Raw genomic sequence first — 19,967 nt, 5'->3', positions numbered from 1 at the left:
AGAGAGGCCTTTTATGGAATAAGTGTCTAACCTATTATAATGAGATATAGGAATTAACTACTTTGGATGATTACAATTGCAGATTCTAACAGCACTGTTTGGAACTTTAATCATCTCAATCACAAAAAGCACCTCGTTGTGGACCCAGGACTGTGGTTTAAGTGCTTAGAGTTTATTATATTTCCTTAATACATGTTTTTGGAAGTAAAAAAAAAAAAAAAGGGGGGGGAGTGGGGGAAGATGTATGTCCTGTAGATTGGGTTGGCTTGTTTTCATGTTGTTATTTATTAATTTTGCTACATCAAACTGGGAAACTTATAAAGATCATTTAGCTTTTAGAAGGTGATTTACCTTAGATATAATTATTTTACCAAGCTAACAGTGTTTCCTGTAGATGACCCCCCAAAAAAGGTAACTTACCTAGTAAGTGATGAGCACTGTAGTTTTTTCATTTAAATTCAACCGTTAATGAGTGCTTCCCTTCACTGTGCCACCTAGACTTGAACTTTTAAAAATAATTTTAGAAAGCATTGTTTTCATTAATGAGATTTATTTGATTTATTGTAAATTTCTTAAATATATTTTTTATACACAATGAATATGTTATATCTGGATAATTTTAGTTTTGTACAGCTGTGTATTAGAGTTTTTTCCATTTTATAAGCTTCTTTTTGTATAAGGAAGTAGAATTAGTCTGCAAAATGTATTTTAGCTAGATAATCATTTTCTTGCTTTGATGAATTTACTACATTAGAAATATCCTCCCTGCTTTAGAAATATTAACATTTGCTTTCTTTCTGCCTAATTTTTATATAAACTCTAAATATAATAAGGTAAAATATTTCATTTATAGGCCCTCTGAAAGTAGAACATTTTTAAAAGCAGGTAGGTGTCTCCACCCTACTTTTCATGAAGCGTTTTACCCATTCAAGCAGACTTTTAAAAACAGCTTGTTTTGATAGCAGACTGTTCTCCTGTGGGCCTTCAGCCTTTGCTTCCTGGCAGCACCTTTGGTGCGAAAAGAGAGTGATCAATTGGAAGACTATCAGTGCCAGCATGCATAGAGTGATAAGTTAACACACCACTGGGAATTTCTAGGGCCCACCAAGATACTTCACTTCTAATGTGCTAACAAGCTCATTTTTCTACCTCTTGCCTCTTCAGTTATTTTTTTTCTCAGAAGAGCTTAGAAGTTGAGTGCATCAGGCATAATGAAAAGCTCTGTAGGAGGGAGAAGCAATAACCCCATTTTTCCCTTTTCAGCCAAATAGAAAATTAGTTTCTGGTAATACACAAAGGCCAGTATTTTTTGTACAAGGGGCACTGCTGTGAATCAAAGGACTCTATTAACTGCAGAAAATTCGGCAGCTGTGAATCTCCCCCAATGAAAAAAGTACTTTCCAACAAGTTGTGAGATATGTGGTATTATTTAGATTGTACCATCAGTTTCATCCTCTTCTATTTATAACCATATACCCCCTTTAAAAGTGTGCTATATTACTTGTTTATGTTAAGACTCAAAAATGTCTGTATTATCCTCATGTAAAATCCTTGATGCTGATCATTTTAATATGCATCTTGTCCTGTTGCTTCCCACCTCAGAAGTAAAATTCTTTTGAAGTTCATCCCCAGTATACAGAATAGAAAGTAATAGATTGCTAGGAATTGGGATTCAAGGTTATTTTCATATTTGATACATAAGATAAATTGTAATAGAAGCAGATAAATTGTAATATAAAAGCCACTTAGCAAAAGATACCACAATCAAAGTCCAAGTGCATAATGAATATAGTCTTGCCTTTAACTCTTACACTTTTTTTTTCTCTTCTTAGTAAACTTGTAAATATAATTAACTGGCCGTGGTATCTCCCATTGAATTATTTAAAATTATCTTCGTCTCAAATTATTTTTTGGGTCTTGTAGGCTTAGTCTACAATTTCTAGAATTTTAAAACTATATAATAATTAAATGGCAATTTTTAAAAATAAGGAATTTTGAGGGGAAATATTAAAGTGGACTTTGGGGAAAAATTCAGTGGAAAAAAAGAAGAACTGGTAGACAAATCTTTATTATCCTTATTTAAATGTCTTATGTAAAGCCTGTCAACATAGCACACTGAGTACCACAGGGAAACTTTTAAAAGTTTTAAAAGAAAGGTTAACTGATTTCTCAGTTCAGGAACTATACGACATGAAGTCAGCATGTGAGTTTTTCCTGATAATTGTATGTTGCTGCCTGCTGCTCTACATTTTGACAGCCATTTCCATAGTTGCTTTCGTGAACAACAGAAATATTCTCTCTCTTTCTCGCCCTCTCTGTGCTAACAGCACAATCAGGCCTGCTGAAACAGGAAGCCTGGAGTGGGTTGTTCAAAAGCAACAACACTTCAAGGTACTGGTTGCTTGTCAATAATATCAGAGAAGAAAATGTGGTGAAAGGGAACTACAGTATTTTTCCGTCAGTGTCAGTGCCCTGGAGATGCTTTGTTAGACAGTATTTAGGAGTCCTGTGGACTCTTTGCAAATATTCCTGCTTGTTTCAGTGTTATAATTGACTAGGTATTTTTTCCCAGCATACAGATTCAGCTATGTATTTATCTTAACCACATGGAGTTATTCGAGGATTACAGCAACAGTAGTCTTCCATTCAAAATGAGAACAATTGTTGAGAAAATGCAGGGATTTTAGAAAAAGAAGAAGATATGTAGGAATTTTTCACAATAAATCTTTACAAATGAAAAACAGAATTTTGGACATAGTATCTTAAGCAACATTACAATGTTTATTGCGTGGCTTTTGAGAGTAAATCTGCAGATGTGATTAATAAGATAAGATGAGCCTAGGCTGATAGAAATTTCAGCCTAGACTCCTGATAGAAATTGAATCCTTTCTCAAGTAAACTGTTAATTTCCTTCATTTCAGCAGTTTAGTATTATTGTAATTATTATCTAATAAATGTCTCCTTGTTAAGCTGTCATTTATAGTGGGATCATGAAGAGTAAACGTACATTAAAAACTGTATTTTTGCACTTCAAAAAGCCATACTGTTAATGATACATAAGAAATATTAGTGAATAATTCTATTTATTAAGAAGTAATGGCTTAGCAATCATAGCAGTCCTTTTTGATAAGATTTTTTTTCCAGTATAAGCTGCACTTAAGTTTATCCTTAACCAAAGGAAATCAGCTATGAGGAGAGAGCACGGTACCTGCAAACAATTGTCCAGCACCACTTAGAACCAACAACATTTGAAGATTTTGCAGCACAGGTTTTTTCTCCAGCTCCCTACCACCATTTACCATCTGATGCCGGTAAGATTAAAAGCAAGTATTAGTTACTTGTTATTGGAACTTGAAATGCAGTACCCTTTTGTTCTAAAAACTTGCTTGAAAAAAATTCTAATCATTGAAATATGAATTTTGTATCACTATTTAATATTTGAATTTGGCCTATAAATTTGATTTATGGTTTCTTTTACCTAAATGCATTTCCTTAAAAGGTCAACAAACTTCATAAAAGTACATGTACCACATTTTATATGAGCTAATATTCAATGACTCTTGCATCTTCTGGAATCATTTCTGAAGTATCTGCAAAAGAAATACAAGTTAAGCATGCACTCTGAACTTTAGAGGATCAAATTTTATGGCCAAAAATATCACCCTATCATCTCTGATTTTACAGATAAAGCTAAAATAACTGGTCTAGATTTAGAAGTATTTGATATTGTAATTCATGTTATAATAATTAAAGATTGTAAGAGGGTACTGCATTTTACGATAATTTTGAAGAAATCAGTAAGAAAATAAATGACTCGTGGCCTTCCTATTCTGTAATATCTTGCACTCCTTATGATTGTTTCATTTATTTTCCCTCTTTAGATCATTAAATATCAGTTCTGTTTATCTGAAGGTAAGACAAAGTGTCAACCAAAACACCCTCTGTTCTTCTCCCATTTCCTTTTTTCAAAATTAGCAAGCTGTAAGCTTGTAACTTAAACAATAAATAAACTTAACACTGTCCAGTTCATACTAAACATTTCAGAAATTGTCACTAAATTTTTTCCAGTATTATACTGACTAACCCAGGTCTGCATGAAACACTAACATGGTTTGGGGATAAAAATAACTAATAATAGAATCCCTTGGTTGAAATTAGTTACACCTTGTTATATTGACCTTTTTTTTTTCTGTTTCTCAGCATGAAAAAGTAGTACTATTGAACTGAAGTAGTGTGTCTTTGTATTTTGTGATGTGTTGCATTGTTATGGGATATCCTAACTCATCAAATGATAACTCTCTGTGTGCCTTGCACTTCACTAGGCACCTGAAATACAAAGATGACTGTTGTAATGGTATTCAAGGAAAGCAGGAAAAGAGAACATAATATGCTTGAAGTTTATCATAATAAACCTTCAAATTCTCTTTATATTAAATAAGTTTTCTTTATATTAAATAAATTCAAAAGGCACAACACTTCTAGCCTAATTTATTTGGAAAAAAGTTACTGTAATTCTCAATTGAGATTTAGTTAGTGAAATTAAAGCTTCCATTCCTGTCATCATTAAATTGCCATTAGAAAAATAATTTTACAAAAAAATTTAGATCCCTTTCAGGTAGTATAAAAGACCTATAGCAAAGAGAAAATCATATTAGACCAGGTTGAATCCTTTGAAAGAGATAAAAAGTCTAAGATTCACTTTAATGGATTGACACTATTCAAAATTACTCAGTTTGGCATTAAAAAAGATGGTAAAAGAGAAATATTAAAAATTAATGAACAGCAAAATAACTAAGTATATCTGGCAGTTTTATTGTTTAATAATGGAGAATGTCTGATAAAATGTCAGACTATATTAAAAGAGATATAAATAACACTTGTGTATCATATAGTCAAGCTATAAATTTCACAAGTGAAAAATATTGATAATAGAACCACACTTGGGCTAACTTTCCCCCTTAAATTGATAAAGACTGTTCAGTTCTCATTTGTCGTCGTTTACCAGCTGTACTCTTTCGTATTTGTCATCTTAATGTTCTCCCCATATTTTGCATGTTATCCTGCACATTTGGCCAGGTATTATGGAAGTGAGTAGTGTTCTCACTTCTGAGACATTAAAGGATGCTACAGCAGCCAAGTCAAGGTTCTGTTGGCTTCATTTTTAATGTGTCTTACAAAATTATTGTGTAAGTTGTTTAAAATAACACTTATGATCGTCTAAATAGTAGTAAAAATGTGAATTTGAACATGAACCTAATATTATGGTACAAATTTTTTTCAGTCAATTTTTAAGAGTTGTCACTGCATTTAAGAACCATTCTCTAATTTTAATATGCACTCTAATTTTCAAAAGGGTGTTTTTGCTTGTAAATAACTTGTGCCAGTATTACTGAATACATTTCTATATAAGTTTTTGCAGACTTTAATAGTTATGACAGAAATTTTTATCAGAGTGGTTCTTAGTTCAACACAAAATAAAAATGAAATATTTATTCTTACAGTAGCAAAAACATAGAATCTGAAAAATAATTTTTTTCCAGTTATCTCAAACCTAAATTTTTCTGTCATAAATCCCATACATAGAGAGCTCCCTTTAAAGTTATATGTCAGAGTGGACAGAGAAGACATAAAATGAGCTGCATAATAGCAGTTTGGACCTGACTGCTGGTTTGCAAAAATGACATAATAGTGTAAAGTTTTTAATCTTTTTTCTAGCATAAGTATAAAATGTGTTCACCACATTGAGGAAATGGATTCATAATTGCAATTGAAAATCAACTTTAGATATCCTGTGCACACCCTGTGTATATAAAATAGTAGTAATCAATACTAATGTAGTCATTTGAAATTAAGTTTTAAAGAAATGCCAGAATGGTGATTATATTCTGTCTAACCAACCCTGTAACATAATTATATTCAGTGGAATAGTATAGAAAAATAATATTTTTCTAAGATTTCTTAATTTGGTTCAAGATTATCTAAAACCCACTTTCTGGTTAGCGGTAACATGCATATCAACTGTGGTGACATTTAAATCCGAGAAAACATTTTTCCGTGTTACTTTCAGTATTATTAAAATAGATATGAAAGATTTTGGTGCATCATAGTTGATCCATAAATTTCATAACTGTATTTTCTCAAAATGTACTGTCTGTGGCAGTAGACTGATACTTAAGGGAAATTATTTTTATCCCTAAGGTCATTGAGGGAAATATCGTGATGTCACACTTTGTTGATCTTTCATAACTACGTTAAAATATTATTAGATTTTTCTTGTCTTTTATTTTTAAAAAATTACAGGAAAAAATCCCTTTATCTTTGTCAGGCGTGTGTGTGGAAAATATCAAAAGTTTTTAGTGACTTCTTAAAGTTTTTTCATATTTACAAACACCTCTCCTTTAATTACAAACTTTAAAATGAAATTACTGCTCTACTTGGCCAGATTACACTGTTTGTTCAATATGTACTTGTGTCTCCCAATGTTACATTGTCTTTTCAACGTCATCTTTTTTTATTTTGTAATAAGAGAAATTCTAGAATGTCAACAAGAAACAGGATCCTGTTTTGCTGAAAGTGTATAGTAAATATTAATTGGTTTAACTTTCTCAATTTCAACATTAAAAATATACTCATAATTTTTTGGAGTATTATGTCTTTACGTTACAGATTTTAGCTGTTTAACAACTAAAAAGGGTTGATAGGTGTTTCTCTCTGTCTTCATATATACATAGATATACATTCACAAACATATATCTATACATACATAACACTTTTTATAATTACTTTTGGAGAATATAGGCGTTCCTATTTAAAGGAATATTATAAAATTAATAAAATTCAAATATAATTTTTATGACACCAAATTCAGAGATAATCCACAGCGACTATGAAAACCTAGAGTAGTATGTAGTCTGCCTTCTAACCTCAGTTGTGCTGTTAATTTGCAAAATCTATCTTCCCATATGTAGATAGGATGGGATTTATGATGGTCAGATCTATTTCTTTGAATCTTTGAGTGGGATGGATCATCAAAATTTAGCCATTGCTTTAGATAACCTCTTTTAGCTCAATGTCCTTCTGTAAAAGTTATTTAAACTACTCAGGCTTTGAAATGTTCTGAAATAAAATATTTTAGCTCCTTAGAAGATAGTTATTTTATAAGTATCTTAAATATTAGTAAGTGCCAACAGAAGAATTAGTTTCCTGCAATATATAACATAAGCTATAAATTTGTTTATTTAATAATTTGGTTTTTGTTTTCATTTTTGTTTTTTTGAGACAGAGGCTGGAGTGCAGTGGCACAGTCTTGGCTCACTGCAACCTCCGCTTCCCGGGTTCAAGCAATTCTCCTGCCTCAGCCTCCCAAGTAGCTGGGATTACAGGCACACGCCACCACTCCTGGCTGATTTTTTTATTTTTGGTGAAGACGAGATTTCACCATGTTGGCCAGGCTGGTCTCAAACTCCTGACCTCAGGTGATCCACCCACCTCAGCCTCCCAAATTGCTGGGATTACAGGTGTGAGCCACCATGCCTGGCTAGTTAATGTTTTTAAAAACAGATTCCTACTCATATTAATTTATCATTAGATTAGCCTGAAATTATAGGCAGCCATATATGTTCTGTTTGATACTTTGAACTTGGAAATTTGGCTTATATGTTGTTGACCAAGAGGCAAGTAATAATCTTAAATAGGACCCACTAACCTTTTGTGATGACTGCTGGTTCAGTTTCCACATAGAACATTCATTCAGATGTGAAATTTTTGTAATGAAAATAATAAAATAATAATTGTGCTATTACTGAGTGCCAGACACTGTGCTCGGTACTGTACATACATTCTCTCATTTAATCTTCATTGCAGTTCTATGAAATTTAAAAGAAAAAAATGCTTACCCAGAGTCACCTGGTACTTTGTCAAGCTAGTATTTCAACTTAGACTGATGTGACTTCAGAGGGCATGATCTCAACTATTACAGTTACCCAGTTAGTCTAAATATTTTCATCCCCTTCCTGCTGTTGATTGAGAGAAAGAGAGATATTGCCCAATAACCTGTCATATTTACAAATTATAAATTGTTAAAGATTTTTATTTTAAGGGTTTTATTTTCCCACCCATTGAAAAATCTTTTTTTTTCCATGTATCTTCAAGGTTGCCAGGGGGGAAGTATGAGCTTTGGAATCAAACTAATCTGGATTTAATTCCTAGTTCTGCCAGTTGTTATCCATATAAATGCAAATTAATCAACTCTTCCAATTTTTTCATTTCCAAAATTTTCATTTACAAATTTTGTCATTTGTAAAATATGACAAGCTTGACGTGATTTATTCTAAATCTAAAATACTAGTAGTTCTTGAATGTTATCTTAAAATGAAACCACATGTTTCCCTTTATTTCTCTACTATTTTAAATTGTTATTTCCCAGCCAGGCATGGTGGCTCACGCTTGTAATCCCAACATTTTGGGAGGCTGAGGCAGGCAGATCACTTGAGGCCAAGGGTTCAAGACCAGCCTGGCCAACATGGCAAAACCCTTCTCTACTAAAAACATAAAAATGAACTGGGCATGGTGGCACACGCCTGTAATCCCAGCTACTCAGGAGGCTAAGGCAGGAGAATCACTTGAACCCAGGAGGCAGAGACTACAGTGAGCTGAAATCATGCCACTGCACTCCAGCCCGGGTAACAGAGTGAAACTCCCTCTCAAAATAAATAAATAAAAATAAAAAAGAAATTGTGTTATTTCCTTTACGATATTCAGTGCCATCCATGCGAGTCTTAATAACTTATCAACTCCTTTAAAAATATTAAAAGCAAGGTTATTTGGGTAGCCTTTAACCTTTACTATAAGGTTGTATTTTATAGAACTATCAACATAAGAGAGAATAAATTTCCCTCAAACTAAATTTAATGGTGTGTTGTGCTTTTCACATTTGAACAATAATATTTTGTATAGGTGGTCATTTTCTTCAAAAATATTCCTCATTTCTATCCCTTTCTTTCTAATCCTCATCTGTTCTGATTCAAAATGTATCAGCTTTTATTTTTCTGTTTAATAGCCTTATTATGTAGCTATACTTACTGTGCACCTACTATGTGCCAGTATCTTTGCATATGTAATCTTAATCCCTGTGACGACTTGACAAAATAGCAAGTATTATCTCCATTTTACGAATACAAAAATGTCTCAAGTCAGTTTGCCCAAGATCAAACAGATGGTAAAGTGACAGAGTCAGCATTTAATCTAGGACTGTCTAACCTATGCCCATGTTCTTTCTAATACATCACATTGTCGCTGGAGTTCAGTATTAACTGAAATTGCTTTTAAAGATACAATATTTTATAGGGCTATATTTGCCCAATAATTAGCAGCTTTAAAGCAGTCATACCTGTCATCAAACAGTACAAACAAAACCACAATTAAAAACGATCTTTCAAGCTCCCTCTTATAATCCCTATAGATCCCAAAAGTCATATTTATTATGTTAATTGTAATAATAGTTTATTGTAATCAATGTGCAATATATTAATCAATTTATCTCATCAGATTACACAGTCTGTGTGAGCACTGTAAGAATGTTAGTAACAGATACAGTATGCACAAACATAGGAGCTCATGTGTACTCTTAAAACCTTATCCTTGAGGATATATTAATAATAGAAATAAGTCAGAATTCTTTATGACTCAGGTAGTATAAATCAACAGGTAGACTATGATGTGAAATGAAATGTAGGTTGTTACTACATTTTTTACATCTAAAATTAAAGTATTTCCATCGTAAATTATTTATGGAGTTTGGGAATGTTGAATATATACCACAAATATAATTTGCTAAATTGTTAGGAAGTACTGATAACTATACACCACACACACTAAAAATCCTAATTTGATTCAATTGAGTGAAGGAAGATTTCACTTTGAAGGCAGTGAGGAAGACATGGAAGAATTGTTTTTGAGGAAAACATTCTTTGAGTTTGTCATAATGTAGAGCAGTGCTCTCTCTGATAAAACCTTCTATGGTGATGGAAATGTTCTATATCTGCACTGTCTAATGTGGAAGCTGCTAACTACATGTGGCTGTTGAACACTTGAAATGTGGCTAGTGTACTGAGGAACTGAATTTTTATTTAATTCATTTTAATTCAATAAATTTAAACTTAATGTGGCTGTGGCTACCATATTGGACAATGCAGCTCTAGAGATTTTATGTCTGAGTGATTAGGATAACATGCCACCAGTACAGTGAACACTTTAAGAGGTAGATATTTACAGAATCTCTCATAGACCTTTTTTCTTCTTTTCTTTTTTCCTATTTGAACTTGTTTTGTTAGTTGGTAAGTATAACATTTGAATTTACAAAGCATTGTCATTGTGAACCATCATCCTAACTCATTGCATGCCCAATTATATTTCATAATAAACACCTTTATTCCTCTCTCTCTGCTCCTCGGTTAACACCTATAGAATTCTGCACTTGTGTCTCTCATATCTGTTATCTATCTTCTCTTTTGCTCTCTCACTTCTGCTTGCTACTCCATTTCTTCATTCACAACAAAGAAAGAAATGCAGTGATAGTTCTCTTCCTCCCAAAACCTCCGCTAGAAAACATTGGCCATCTCAAGGTAAACAGCAGTGGGAGGGCCTCTCATGATGGCCGGGAATGATATGCATTACCAGAAAAGCATGAGCTACTACTGCTCTTCACTTTCCTTCTGCCATCCATCTGCCGTGCTTCCCTAAAGGGGGCCATGGATTCATATTCTCCCATAAATTTTCCAGTATGGGTCTGCTATGAACCAATTCAGATCTTCAGGAAGAGTAAAGGTGAACAGAAATATGTTTCCTTCTCCTTGTATTTTGAAGGCCAGTCTTATTTCAATTAGAAAATAATGCTGGAAAAGTTACTTTGAGAAGAAGGGCAATTGACCTAGATTATGAGTGACAGAATATTTTTCCTTGGAAACATATTTTTTCTTAAGTATAACTCTAACATTTGGTCTTAAGAACATTTTGAAGGCCGGGTGTGGTGGCTCATGCTTGTAATCCCAGCACTTTGGGAGGCCCAGGCAGGCAGATCATGAGGTCAGGAGATTGAGACCATCCTGGCCAACATGGTGAAACCCCATCTCTACTAAAATACAAAAAAATTAGCCGGGCGTGGTGGTCCACACCTATAGTCCCAGCTACTCAGGAGGCTGAGGCAGGGGAATCACTTGACCCTGGGAGGCGGAGATTGCAGTGAGCCCTTAGATTGCACCACTGCACTGCAGTCTGGCAACAGAGTGAGACTCCCATCTTAACAAAAAAAAAAAAAAAAAAAAAAAAAATTGAAGTATTCTACAAAGACATATTCTCAATTGCTTAAGACATCTCAATAGGATCTTCACCCCTTATTGAACTTTTTGTTTTTCTTTATAAACATCAGTGACTTCAGTTTAAGCACAAACATTTCATATATATGAAAGTGCTAGCCTATTTCCTAGTTTGAAGTATCAATGAGGTGCTACATTTGCTAACAAATATGCCGAAAGTCTCCCTGTAAAGTAAGGACATGTATGTATACAGTTAAACTTGCAACCTGTGTGGTGTTTTTGTTTGTAAAACACATAAAGAAAATTTTCATGTACTTAAGACCCATAAAATCTGGATTAAAATGCCTTAAAATATCCAGAATTTCTTGTTCTTACTCTGTTTTCAGATTTTTTTTTTCTGAAGGACTTTTATTTTTAATGTGATTTTAATCAATTACTCATTTTGTTTAGGAAATATTTGAGAGCCTACAATGTGCAAGGTTCTGTAGTATTGCTGCATATTAGAGAATAATAATTTATAGAAATAAAGTACAGAGATGAAAAACTACTTTATAAATGACACAAAGAACTTTCCTATTTGATTTTGTTTTACTTCTAAAATTGTGTATCTACTAATTCTACTGGTTACCTGCTTGCTTATGATTGAATAAGATACCTGCAAAAGTTTTTAAGTTAATGAAAACAAAAGCATTGTTTATCTCTTTTACATTAAGACATCTTGGGGGAGTCAGTTTGCCTTTTTTTAACTGACATTCAGATGAGAATTCTTGTCCTCCCCTCATACACAAATTTATCTTGCTCCTTCTTAAAGCCGTATTTAAATACCTAGCATGTATATGATCTTATATTGCTGAGTTCCTTTTTTTGTTTTGTTTTGTTTATAAGGGTATCTAGTGAAACTGACATCCGTTTTGAAACCCGTGGTTCCAAAAGTGTTTGGAACTGTTTGGTGCTGTTTTTCAAGTTTGAGTAGTGAAGGCCCTTTTCTTGGTTGTACCCTGAATCCTAGAGATAGGAATTGGTCCTTCTCACCTGCTTCTTGACCCCTTCCCTGCATGCTAATGGTGCTTTGGATCCTTGTTCTTTCTGGCTCAAAGATTTTGCTTCCCACTGCTTTTTCCAGGGTTCTAGCCCTGGGAATGATGATTGGCGCTTTCTTGCTAATATAATGACATGAGCCAGCAGATTGCTGGGTTTCAAATACATTAGTAGACTATTGTAACAAGCAAGTTTGGGGCTTGCTTTTTCCCTCAAAAGACCTTATTAAGGGATGGGATCCTTGCTGCAGATTAGTAGCAGAAAGATTACTTCTCAGGGGATGAGAGGCTGGATAACTGTAGTAATGCTCTTGCTGTTTCCTACAGGCTCCTACCCAGAGATTCTACCCAGTGAAACTCCCACAGCAACGCAGGTAGATGGGGCTGACCTGGCCTCTCCAATGTCTCCTCGAACTAGCAAAAGCCGCATGTCCATGAAGTTGCGTCGTTCCTCTGGCTCAGCCAATAAATCCTAAGGAGACAGCCCAACAGTGATCAGCAGTAGCCACCTTAGCACGAACATAGGGTTAACCCTTTCAGTCCTTTGTGTCTGCCATAACATGCATGTTTCTTCCTGTACATTTATTTGAGAAAACACTGGATTTAAATAATTTTAAATAATTTGTAGCTTAATATTAAAGATTTGGGTTATTTATTGTTTCATTTTTTTCCCACAGTCCAAGCTGCCATATTTTGAGGGCAGGGGGGAGTTTTATTCTACACCCTTTACCTTCCTAGATAATTATGTCTAAGTAGTTTTATCTTTAATTTCATGGTTAACTTTGAGCCAAAATACAATTGGACAACTAGTCTCATTATTTATTGTGCCCCATTGCAACTTTATGGTTCAATAAATATATAATTTTTTACAAATGTAAAATTTTAAATTTAAGCATTTGTAAAGTTACAGCAAAAGATGTACCTGTTAATACACAGAATGTGTACAGATTATTTATGTTATGACAATAAAACACTCAAAATAAATGGTCTTTAGCATCTCAAATTCCAACTGAAATCATTTTAGTGTTAACTTTTCTTCCCAAAGCAATGTCTCATTTCTTGGCTGTGCAGGTGATGCCATGTTATATCCAATAACTAGAAAAATCACTGTGCTGAACTTTGATTTATGTTTAGCTTCCAAGTATTTTTCTAATGTTTTGCATTTCAAGTGGTATCACTGTTAAATGCCATTTGTTTTCAGATTGTGGCCTTTTATTATTGGCTGCTAGATCCTGGTGTATCTATGTTCTTTTTTAAGCACCAAAAAGAAGATAGGGAAGAAAAGAAGGAAAATTTTCTGATGTAAGTATGTTGTTCAAATTATGAGTATTATTTTTAAAAAAGGAAAAGGAACGTGACCCAGGAGTCTAAGTTAAATCTAATATTGTTAATACTGAACTTGCAGGTGCAGGTTGGTATACATTCCACCCTCTAGAAGTATTTTCTTACAGTAGATAAGCTGCTCACATTTTATTTTGAATGGGCATCTCCTGAGGAAATGTAGCATGACATTGGTACTAACTGCATGTGTAAATACATCATACTGGCAAACCATAAAATATAAATTATGTATCATCATTCATGTAGTATCTATAATTTGTAACAGTGGGGGAAAAAGGTGACATGGTATTTAATAATACAATAAAAATATTCTTATCACTTCCTATCCATGAGTATTGATGTGTCTTCTATGTTTCATATATTTTCAATAAGTAGGGCTATATGAAGTGAGGAGATTTAAAGCATGAACCTAGATTATCTTAGCTAATCATGAAAAATGAACTTGAATTCCCTTTTCAAGATACATTCCAACTTATTTCTCAGTGATCCTACCACAGTCATTAAAAACACAGGAAATTTTACATCTTCATAAAGGCTGGCCAGAAACTTCACCCAATGCGGTTGGTTAGATTGTTAGTTTATCTCAGCTTCATGTTTTTGTTTTTTGAGACGGAGTCGTGCTCTGTCACCCAGGCTGGAGTGCAGTGGAGTGATCTCGGTTCACTGCAACCTCCACCTCCCAAGTTCAAGTAGTTCTTCTGCCTCAGCCTCCCGAATAGCTGGAGCTATAGGCGTGTGCCACAATGCCTAGCTAATTTTTTGTTTTTTGTTTTTTGGTTTTTTTTAGTAGAAATGGGGTTTCACTGTGTTAGCCAGGACGGTCTCGATCTCCTGACCTCGTGATCCGACCGCCTCGGCCTCCCAAAGTGCTGGGATTACAGCTTCATGTTTTTTTGATTCTTAAATTTTACTTTGTTTTATAATACACTTTCAGCAATAAAAGTTTGTACTGACAAGTTTTCTAAGACAACCTTTCAGAACTTCTGTGCACTCAATTTTTTGTTTTCTTACAAATGAAAACTAAAAGTCCTATGTAAGCTGATGTAGAAGATAAACAAATGGATAGAGTCCTTGGGAAGAAGATTGAACAATATAAACAATTTCCTGCAGCCAAGGTGAAGAATTACAAAAAGGAAAATCAGAGTAACTGCATACATGTTTCTAAAGTGCTATAAAAAAATTAATGGATTGATGATACATAATATGGAGTAAAAATACAAACCTGAAATAGTGAAATTAATTAGCACCATTAAAATACTTTTTTTCATCTTCAGGTAACACTGTTCACTAGTTTGAAATATATATACATACTTAAAATATATTTTCTGTCGACATTTCTTGGGGGGATGTCTTTTTTAGATTTAAAGACTAGTGCATATTCCTTGCCTTTTGGAGCTCAGTCTTTGCAGCCATACTTCAAAGGAAGATTTTTCATTGCATTCCTGCACCATTACATTCATTTGCAAAATATTTCCGTCTTTGTATTCTGTCCAAATGGGTCACTAACATTCTAAAACAAGATAGCGACATTGGGTAGATAAGAAATGTGACTTTGAAAATAGGCTGTGTTCAACAGGATTCTTAAGACAAACACAGAACACAACAAAAGCACAGACTATGTACATTTATTTGGTGGTAAGCGTCTTACAAATATGGGCTTTCTGTCAAGCAGTGCTCAGCCAGTGTCCCAACTCTGGCTATTAAGGAATTAGTACAGAATGTACACTGAAATGGTTTTTTTTAAAAAATCAAAAGTTGCTGAAAAGAAAATACTGAATATTGAGCAAATTGCCATTCAGTTCCCTAGTGGATTATAGGTGTTAACATCTTCCTTAAGCTGTACATATTTTCATAATGAATACACAGTATGAGATTTACAGCAGAAGCATTAAACAGTTTGGGTGAAACCCCATTAAAACAGTCAAACTTGAGGAAACGACTTCTGTATTTCCAAAAAGCCATTTAAAGAAAGGTTTGAAGTAGCTCTTCCTGAATACTGCACACAAAATAGCTGAGAATTTTAGGGGGTGTCTCAACTCCAGTAAAGTAGCATCCTCCCCACCTCCAAACACCAACTTAAGAATGGACATGTACATATAATTGGGCAAAGGAAAGTTTACGGGGGAGATCCCCACGCACCCCAAAAGCAGCAAACATCCTCTTACATTTTCTGCCAGGTCTTGAATCTCCTTAAGTTTGGCACCAGTCACATAACTTTTAATTCACAGATACAGTGCAAAATATCTGATCCTATTGAGACAGAAGCTGCATAGGCGCCTGTGATGACAAGAGGAAAAAAACATTGGTGACTCCCAAAGGGTAGCCAGAACCCTTTGTGGACACTGAGACATGCACGCATTCACCGCGACTTTCCATAGGAATTACAAATCATATAGGATTCGTTAGGGTCTCCAGAGTTTTAAGGGGGAAAAATCCTATTTTAGTGGGGAAAGTGAGAAGGATTTAAAGCTGACAGGCTTTGATCTCAAGGTTTGTACCATATACATACCTGCTCTAGAAAGGGATATTACATTTCACTGTCTGCTCCTCTGGTAGAACATTGACTACAGGGAGAATTTTAGGAGGGAGAAACATAGGAAGGAATGAAAGTAAACTTGCAAGTTGAAGAAAGCCCCACAGAAATTCCCATGATCTGTTTCCTCTAAGGCCAACCTCGAAATCATCCTTTCTTTCGTCCCTCAGCAGCCAGGCCGCAGTGGCATCTGCAGCAGCAGCACTTGCCGGCTTTCTGAGGGGTGGCACTTATTGATGTGCCGGGTCAGCCCCGGAGAACTAAAAAAAGTGGACGGGCAGTGCTTGCACGAGAAAATTTGCTGGGCACTCCCGTCAGATGGCCCGCTAGGGCCCGGCGTTTCGGAAGGAGCCCCCGCCAGAGCGGGCAGGAGCAGCTCCTCGCGGACAGCATGCCACAGCCGGTGCTTCTCCCTGATATCTGCGGTAGGGAAGTGCGCTCCGCACAACGGGCAAGCGAAGGCAAGTGGGGCACCGCGTTCGGAGCCAAAGCCCGGCGCTAGCGCACGGACCGAGCCCGCCTCGTGAGTGCTCAGGTGCTTGCGCAGATAGGCTTGGCGACGAAACTTTTTGTGGCAATATGGGCACACGAAAATTTCGGATCCCCCGCCACCACTGGTACTGCCCGGCACAGGCACCCGGCGCCCGAACACCCCCTCCGTGTAGGGGCCCTGTGGCAGCGGTGGCTCTGGATGCGTCAGCACCTGGAGGCCCTGCCTCGGGGCGCTGTCCGGGTGCTGATCCGTCCCGGAGCTGTCCCTGGCCTGCGGGTGCTGATCCGCAGTCCGCTCTATCCGGCTGTTCTCCTTTCCCTCCTCCAGAAAAGATGCAATGGCCCCGGAGTCCCGGGAGGCCGAAGACGACGAAGAAGGCGGCTTCCCGTCGGCGGAGGAGACTGTGGCGGCGTTTGCAGCCGCGGGACGCGGCTTATGCCAGCGGCGATGGGAGGCCAGGTTCGCAGGACAGCTGAACACCTTGTCGCACTCAGGGCAACGGTACTCTACGCGCACGATGCGGGAGCAGCGGTGCTGGGCCAGCGCGAAGGGGTCTGCGTACTGCTCCTTGCACAGCTGGCAGATGAACTCGCCCAGCGGCGTGCGGCTGCCCCCCAAGCCCCGAGACGGCGCTCCGGGCTCCTCCTCCTTGATCTTCAGGCCCAGGACAGGGGATGTGGTCACCTCATCGGCAAAGCTCAACTTCCTCATGGCCTTTGGCTTCTTGATTCCCGTGGCTGCGGGTCCAGACGCGCAGCCCGTGGGTGCCTTGCCACGGCGCTCGCCGCCGGCCGCCCGTTTCAGACTCTGCAGGGCGGTCGAGAGGGGCACAGGGTCCGGCTGAAGCGCGGGCTCTGGGAACGGCGCCCGGAGCGGCAGCAGGAACTGCTCCCCCGAGGTCGGTGCGGCTGCTGGCGCCACGGAGCAGGAGAAAGCGGCCACGGCGGCGGCGCCCCCGGGAAAGGACTCGGCGGAGACGGGCGAGCTGAGGCAGCGCTCCAGGAACGCCCGACGCAGCTCTGCGCCGGCCGGCTTCGCTGGACTGGGGCTGGGGCCGGGGCTGCGGCTGGGCCCGGGACCTTCCCTGCCACCCGCCCGCCACTCCGCGCCTTCCCGCCCGCCCGCCCCCGGGCTCACCCCAGCCGCCCGACATGGCGACCCCGACAGTTCCCGGGCCGCCTCCTCCGTCAGCCCCTTTCCGGGTTCCTCCCGGGTGGGGGGGGCCGCCCGCTCCGTACCGGGCAAGGAGGCCCTGGGAGCCTCCTCCAAGAAGGGCGGCGCCCCCTGGGGCCCCAGCAGAGGGAAGACATGCTCCGAAAGGCGAACTCGGTACGAGCAGCCTGTCCGTTTAGTTCGCTTCACCAGGAAGCCCCTTGGCATGGTGGAGTCGAGAGCGCTCGGGGACAAGAGGAAAGGGGGCGCCACGGGGACTGAGAGCCGGACAGCAGATGAACTAGAAGAGCTTCGCCGCGGCTGTCATGCCAGGGCTCTCTTTATAGCTGAGACGCGGGCCGGGGTCCCGCCGGGCCGCCCCGGGCTGGTCCGGCCAATCAGGAGTAGGAGCGGGCGCCGGGGGCGGGGCTTTCTCTCGTCCCGACTCACGGAGCAGACGAATCTGGCGGCTGCGCCGGACGCCCAGCCCCGCCTCACAGCGCCGTGGACCTGCCCCTGCGGCCGGCTGGGTCCGCCTCCCGCTGCAGCCTCCCGGGCGAAGACGCCAGACGGTAAGGGACAGAGTGTGAGGGAGCTCGACACTCCCCTACTCGACCGCCTCCGCGGAGCGTCCCAATGGGGAGCCAGGCGAAAAGGCCACCTCACGACGCCCTCCGCTTGGGCCGGGACCCGGCTACCCCATACGCGAGGGCGTCTGGCTGAAAAGCTCCGGCCCTGCGCCGGACGGCCGAGCGGAAGGGGCAGTGGGCAGAGGGTGTGGCGCAGACCACTGGGTGGGTGTCCGCGAGGGAACCAGTGCACGTCCTTTGCGGGTATTGAGCTAATGAGAAGTGCGACCGAGCGGCCGAGCAGCTGACTCCACCGCCCTGTGGCTGCTCTTGGCGGCGGGAGCATGTCCGCCCGCCTGTATCGATCGGGCCCGCGCGCGGCGGCGACACTCGAGAGTTCATCTCCGCAGAAGGGCTCTCAGCGCGGGAGAGCGTGCCTGCCCGCCGCCAGCCTCCGAGTCGGGACGCCCGAGCGCGGCTGGGTCCTGGGCCTCCGCGCTCTTAAGTGCTTCTCCTCGATGGGAGCAGGAGTAGGGAGAGGAAAGGAGGATCTCATTTTCCACTGTCCTCACATAAAGTGGTTTCTCTGTTCACACTTTCCACTTGTACTACCCAGAGTATGACTTAATGCCTAACCGGCCTGTTTAGCATGGAGTAGATTGAGTGAGAAATGCCAGGGGAATCAGCATTACAGCTGCTTCCCCGTACACCACAAGTGATACTTTGCAAAAGGTGTGCTGTAGAGCAAACTCTACAGATTTTGATCTGGCATCCTGCAGTGCTCCCGCCACTATTTTGAGAACTAGAAGAGGTTTGAAAGTGTTTAGTAGTAATTGAACTAGGCAACAATTAGACCATCTATGACAGATGTAAAGTGCCAAGATCCATAATATAGATAAATAAAGTGTCAGAACAGGAAGGGGAACGAACTATGTGCTCAAGTCTCCTTACTAAACCAAATTGGAGAAAAAGACTGACAGAGGTGTTTTAAAAGTACACGATAGCATAACAGATGTAGTCATCAATAAAACACATTGTCTTTCTTCAGTGAATGAAGTATTTTTACAAGGAGAACATTATTTTGGGAAAGATTTGGAAGTAATTATATATTAATCATTGACTATGTTGTAGGCATTCTGCTTAAGTAATCTCTAATCTTCATACACACACACACACACACACACAAACAACATGTACACACACAAACCAGAAAGGAGATATTATTACTCTCTTTTTTCAATGTGGTGATTGAGCCATTTGGTTAGATAATGGGTAAAAGCCAAGCAGAGCTCAGATTCAAACTTGTTCTGGCTAATTCCAAAGTTCAGACTCTTTCCTCTACACCAATGGCTTCAAACTCTATTTTTTCTTAATCACATCCCACAATAATAAATGTGTTTTATAGTATATACACACATGTAACTGAAACAAAAGTCTCACAAAATAATACTGTGGGTCCTAATCTGTTTGTTAATTATGAAATCATACATTGAAATGATTGCAGTGCATTCTCATATTTTTCATTCTATT

The 19,967-nt window shown here is 38.8% G+C and overlaps 2 protein-coding genes across 13 annotated transcripts in view; one reads left to right on the top strand and one right to left on the bottom strand.

Moving 5' to 3' along the window:
- Positions 1–14,019, top strand: part of RALGAPA1 (Ral GTPase activating protein catalytic alpha subunit 1) — a 278,210-nt gene extending 264,191 nt beyond the window's left edge. For 4 of the 12 annotated variants that reach the window (XM_025392199.1, XM_025392192.1, XM_025392197.1 and 1 more), the window contains 3 exons: positions 3,187–3,311; positions 3,882–3,912; positions 12,677–14,015. In XM_025392199.1, coding sequence (XP_025247984.1) covers positions 3,187–3,311; positions 3,882–3,889 — 133 coding nt within the window. In that variant the 3' untranslated portion in view covers positions 3,890–3,912; positions 12,677–14,015. Of the gene's footprint in view, positions 1–3,186; positions 3,312–3,881; positions 3,913–10,331; positions 10,335–12,676 lie in introns of all 12 variants that reach the window. The other 8 variants (XM_025392201.1, XM_025392193.1, XM_025392198.1 and 5 more) reach the window with 4 other exon arrangements.
- Positions 14,020–15,299: 1,280 nt separating this feature from the next.
- INSM2 (INSM transcriptional repressor 2) lies at positions 15,300–18,301 on the bottom strand. Its single transcript, XM_025392607.1, has one exon. The coding sequence runs from the start codon at positions 18,094–18,096 to the stop codon at positions 16,390–16,392; it is 1,707 nt and encodes a 568-aa protein (XP_025248392.1). The 5' UTR covers positions 18,097–18,301; the 3' UTR covers positions 15,300–16,389.
- Positions 18,302–19,967: the final 1,666 nt, after the last annotated feature.

This window comes from Theropithecus gelada, chromosome 7b (genome assembly GCF_003255815.1).
Source record: "Theropithecus gelada isolate Dixy chromosome 7b, Tgel_1.0, whole genome shotgun sequence".
Taxonomy (NCBI): domain Eukaryota; kingdom Metazoa; phylum Chordata; class Mammalia; order Primates; family Cercopithecidae; genus Theropithecus; species Theropithecus gelada.
Note: the sequence above shows the minus strand (reverse complement) of the source record. Positions and strands in the feature narration are given on the sequence as shown.

What these genes read in the sequence shown, in the direction of transcription:
- INSM2 (XM_025392607.1), bottom strand. Translation starts at nt 18,096, where the DNA reads ATGCCAAGGGGCTTCCTGGTGAAGCGAACTAAACGGACAGGCTGCTCG.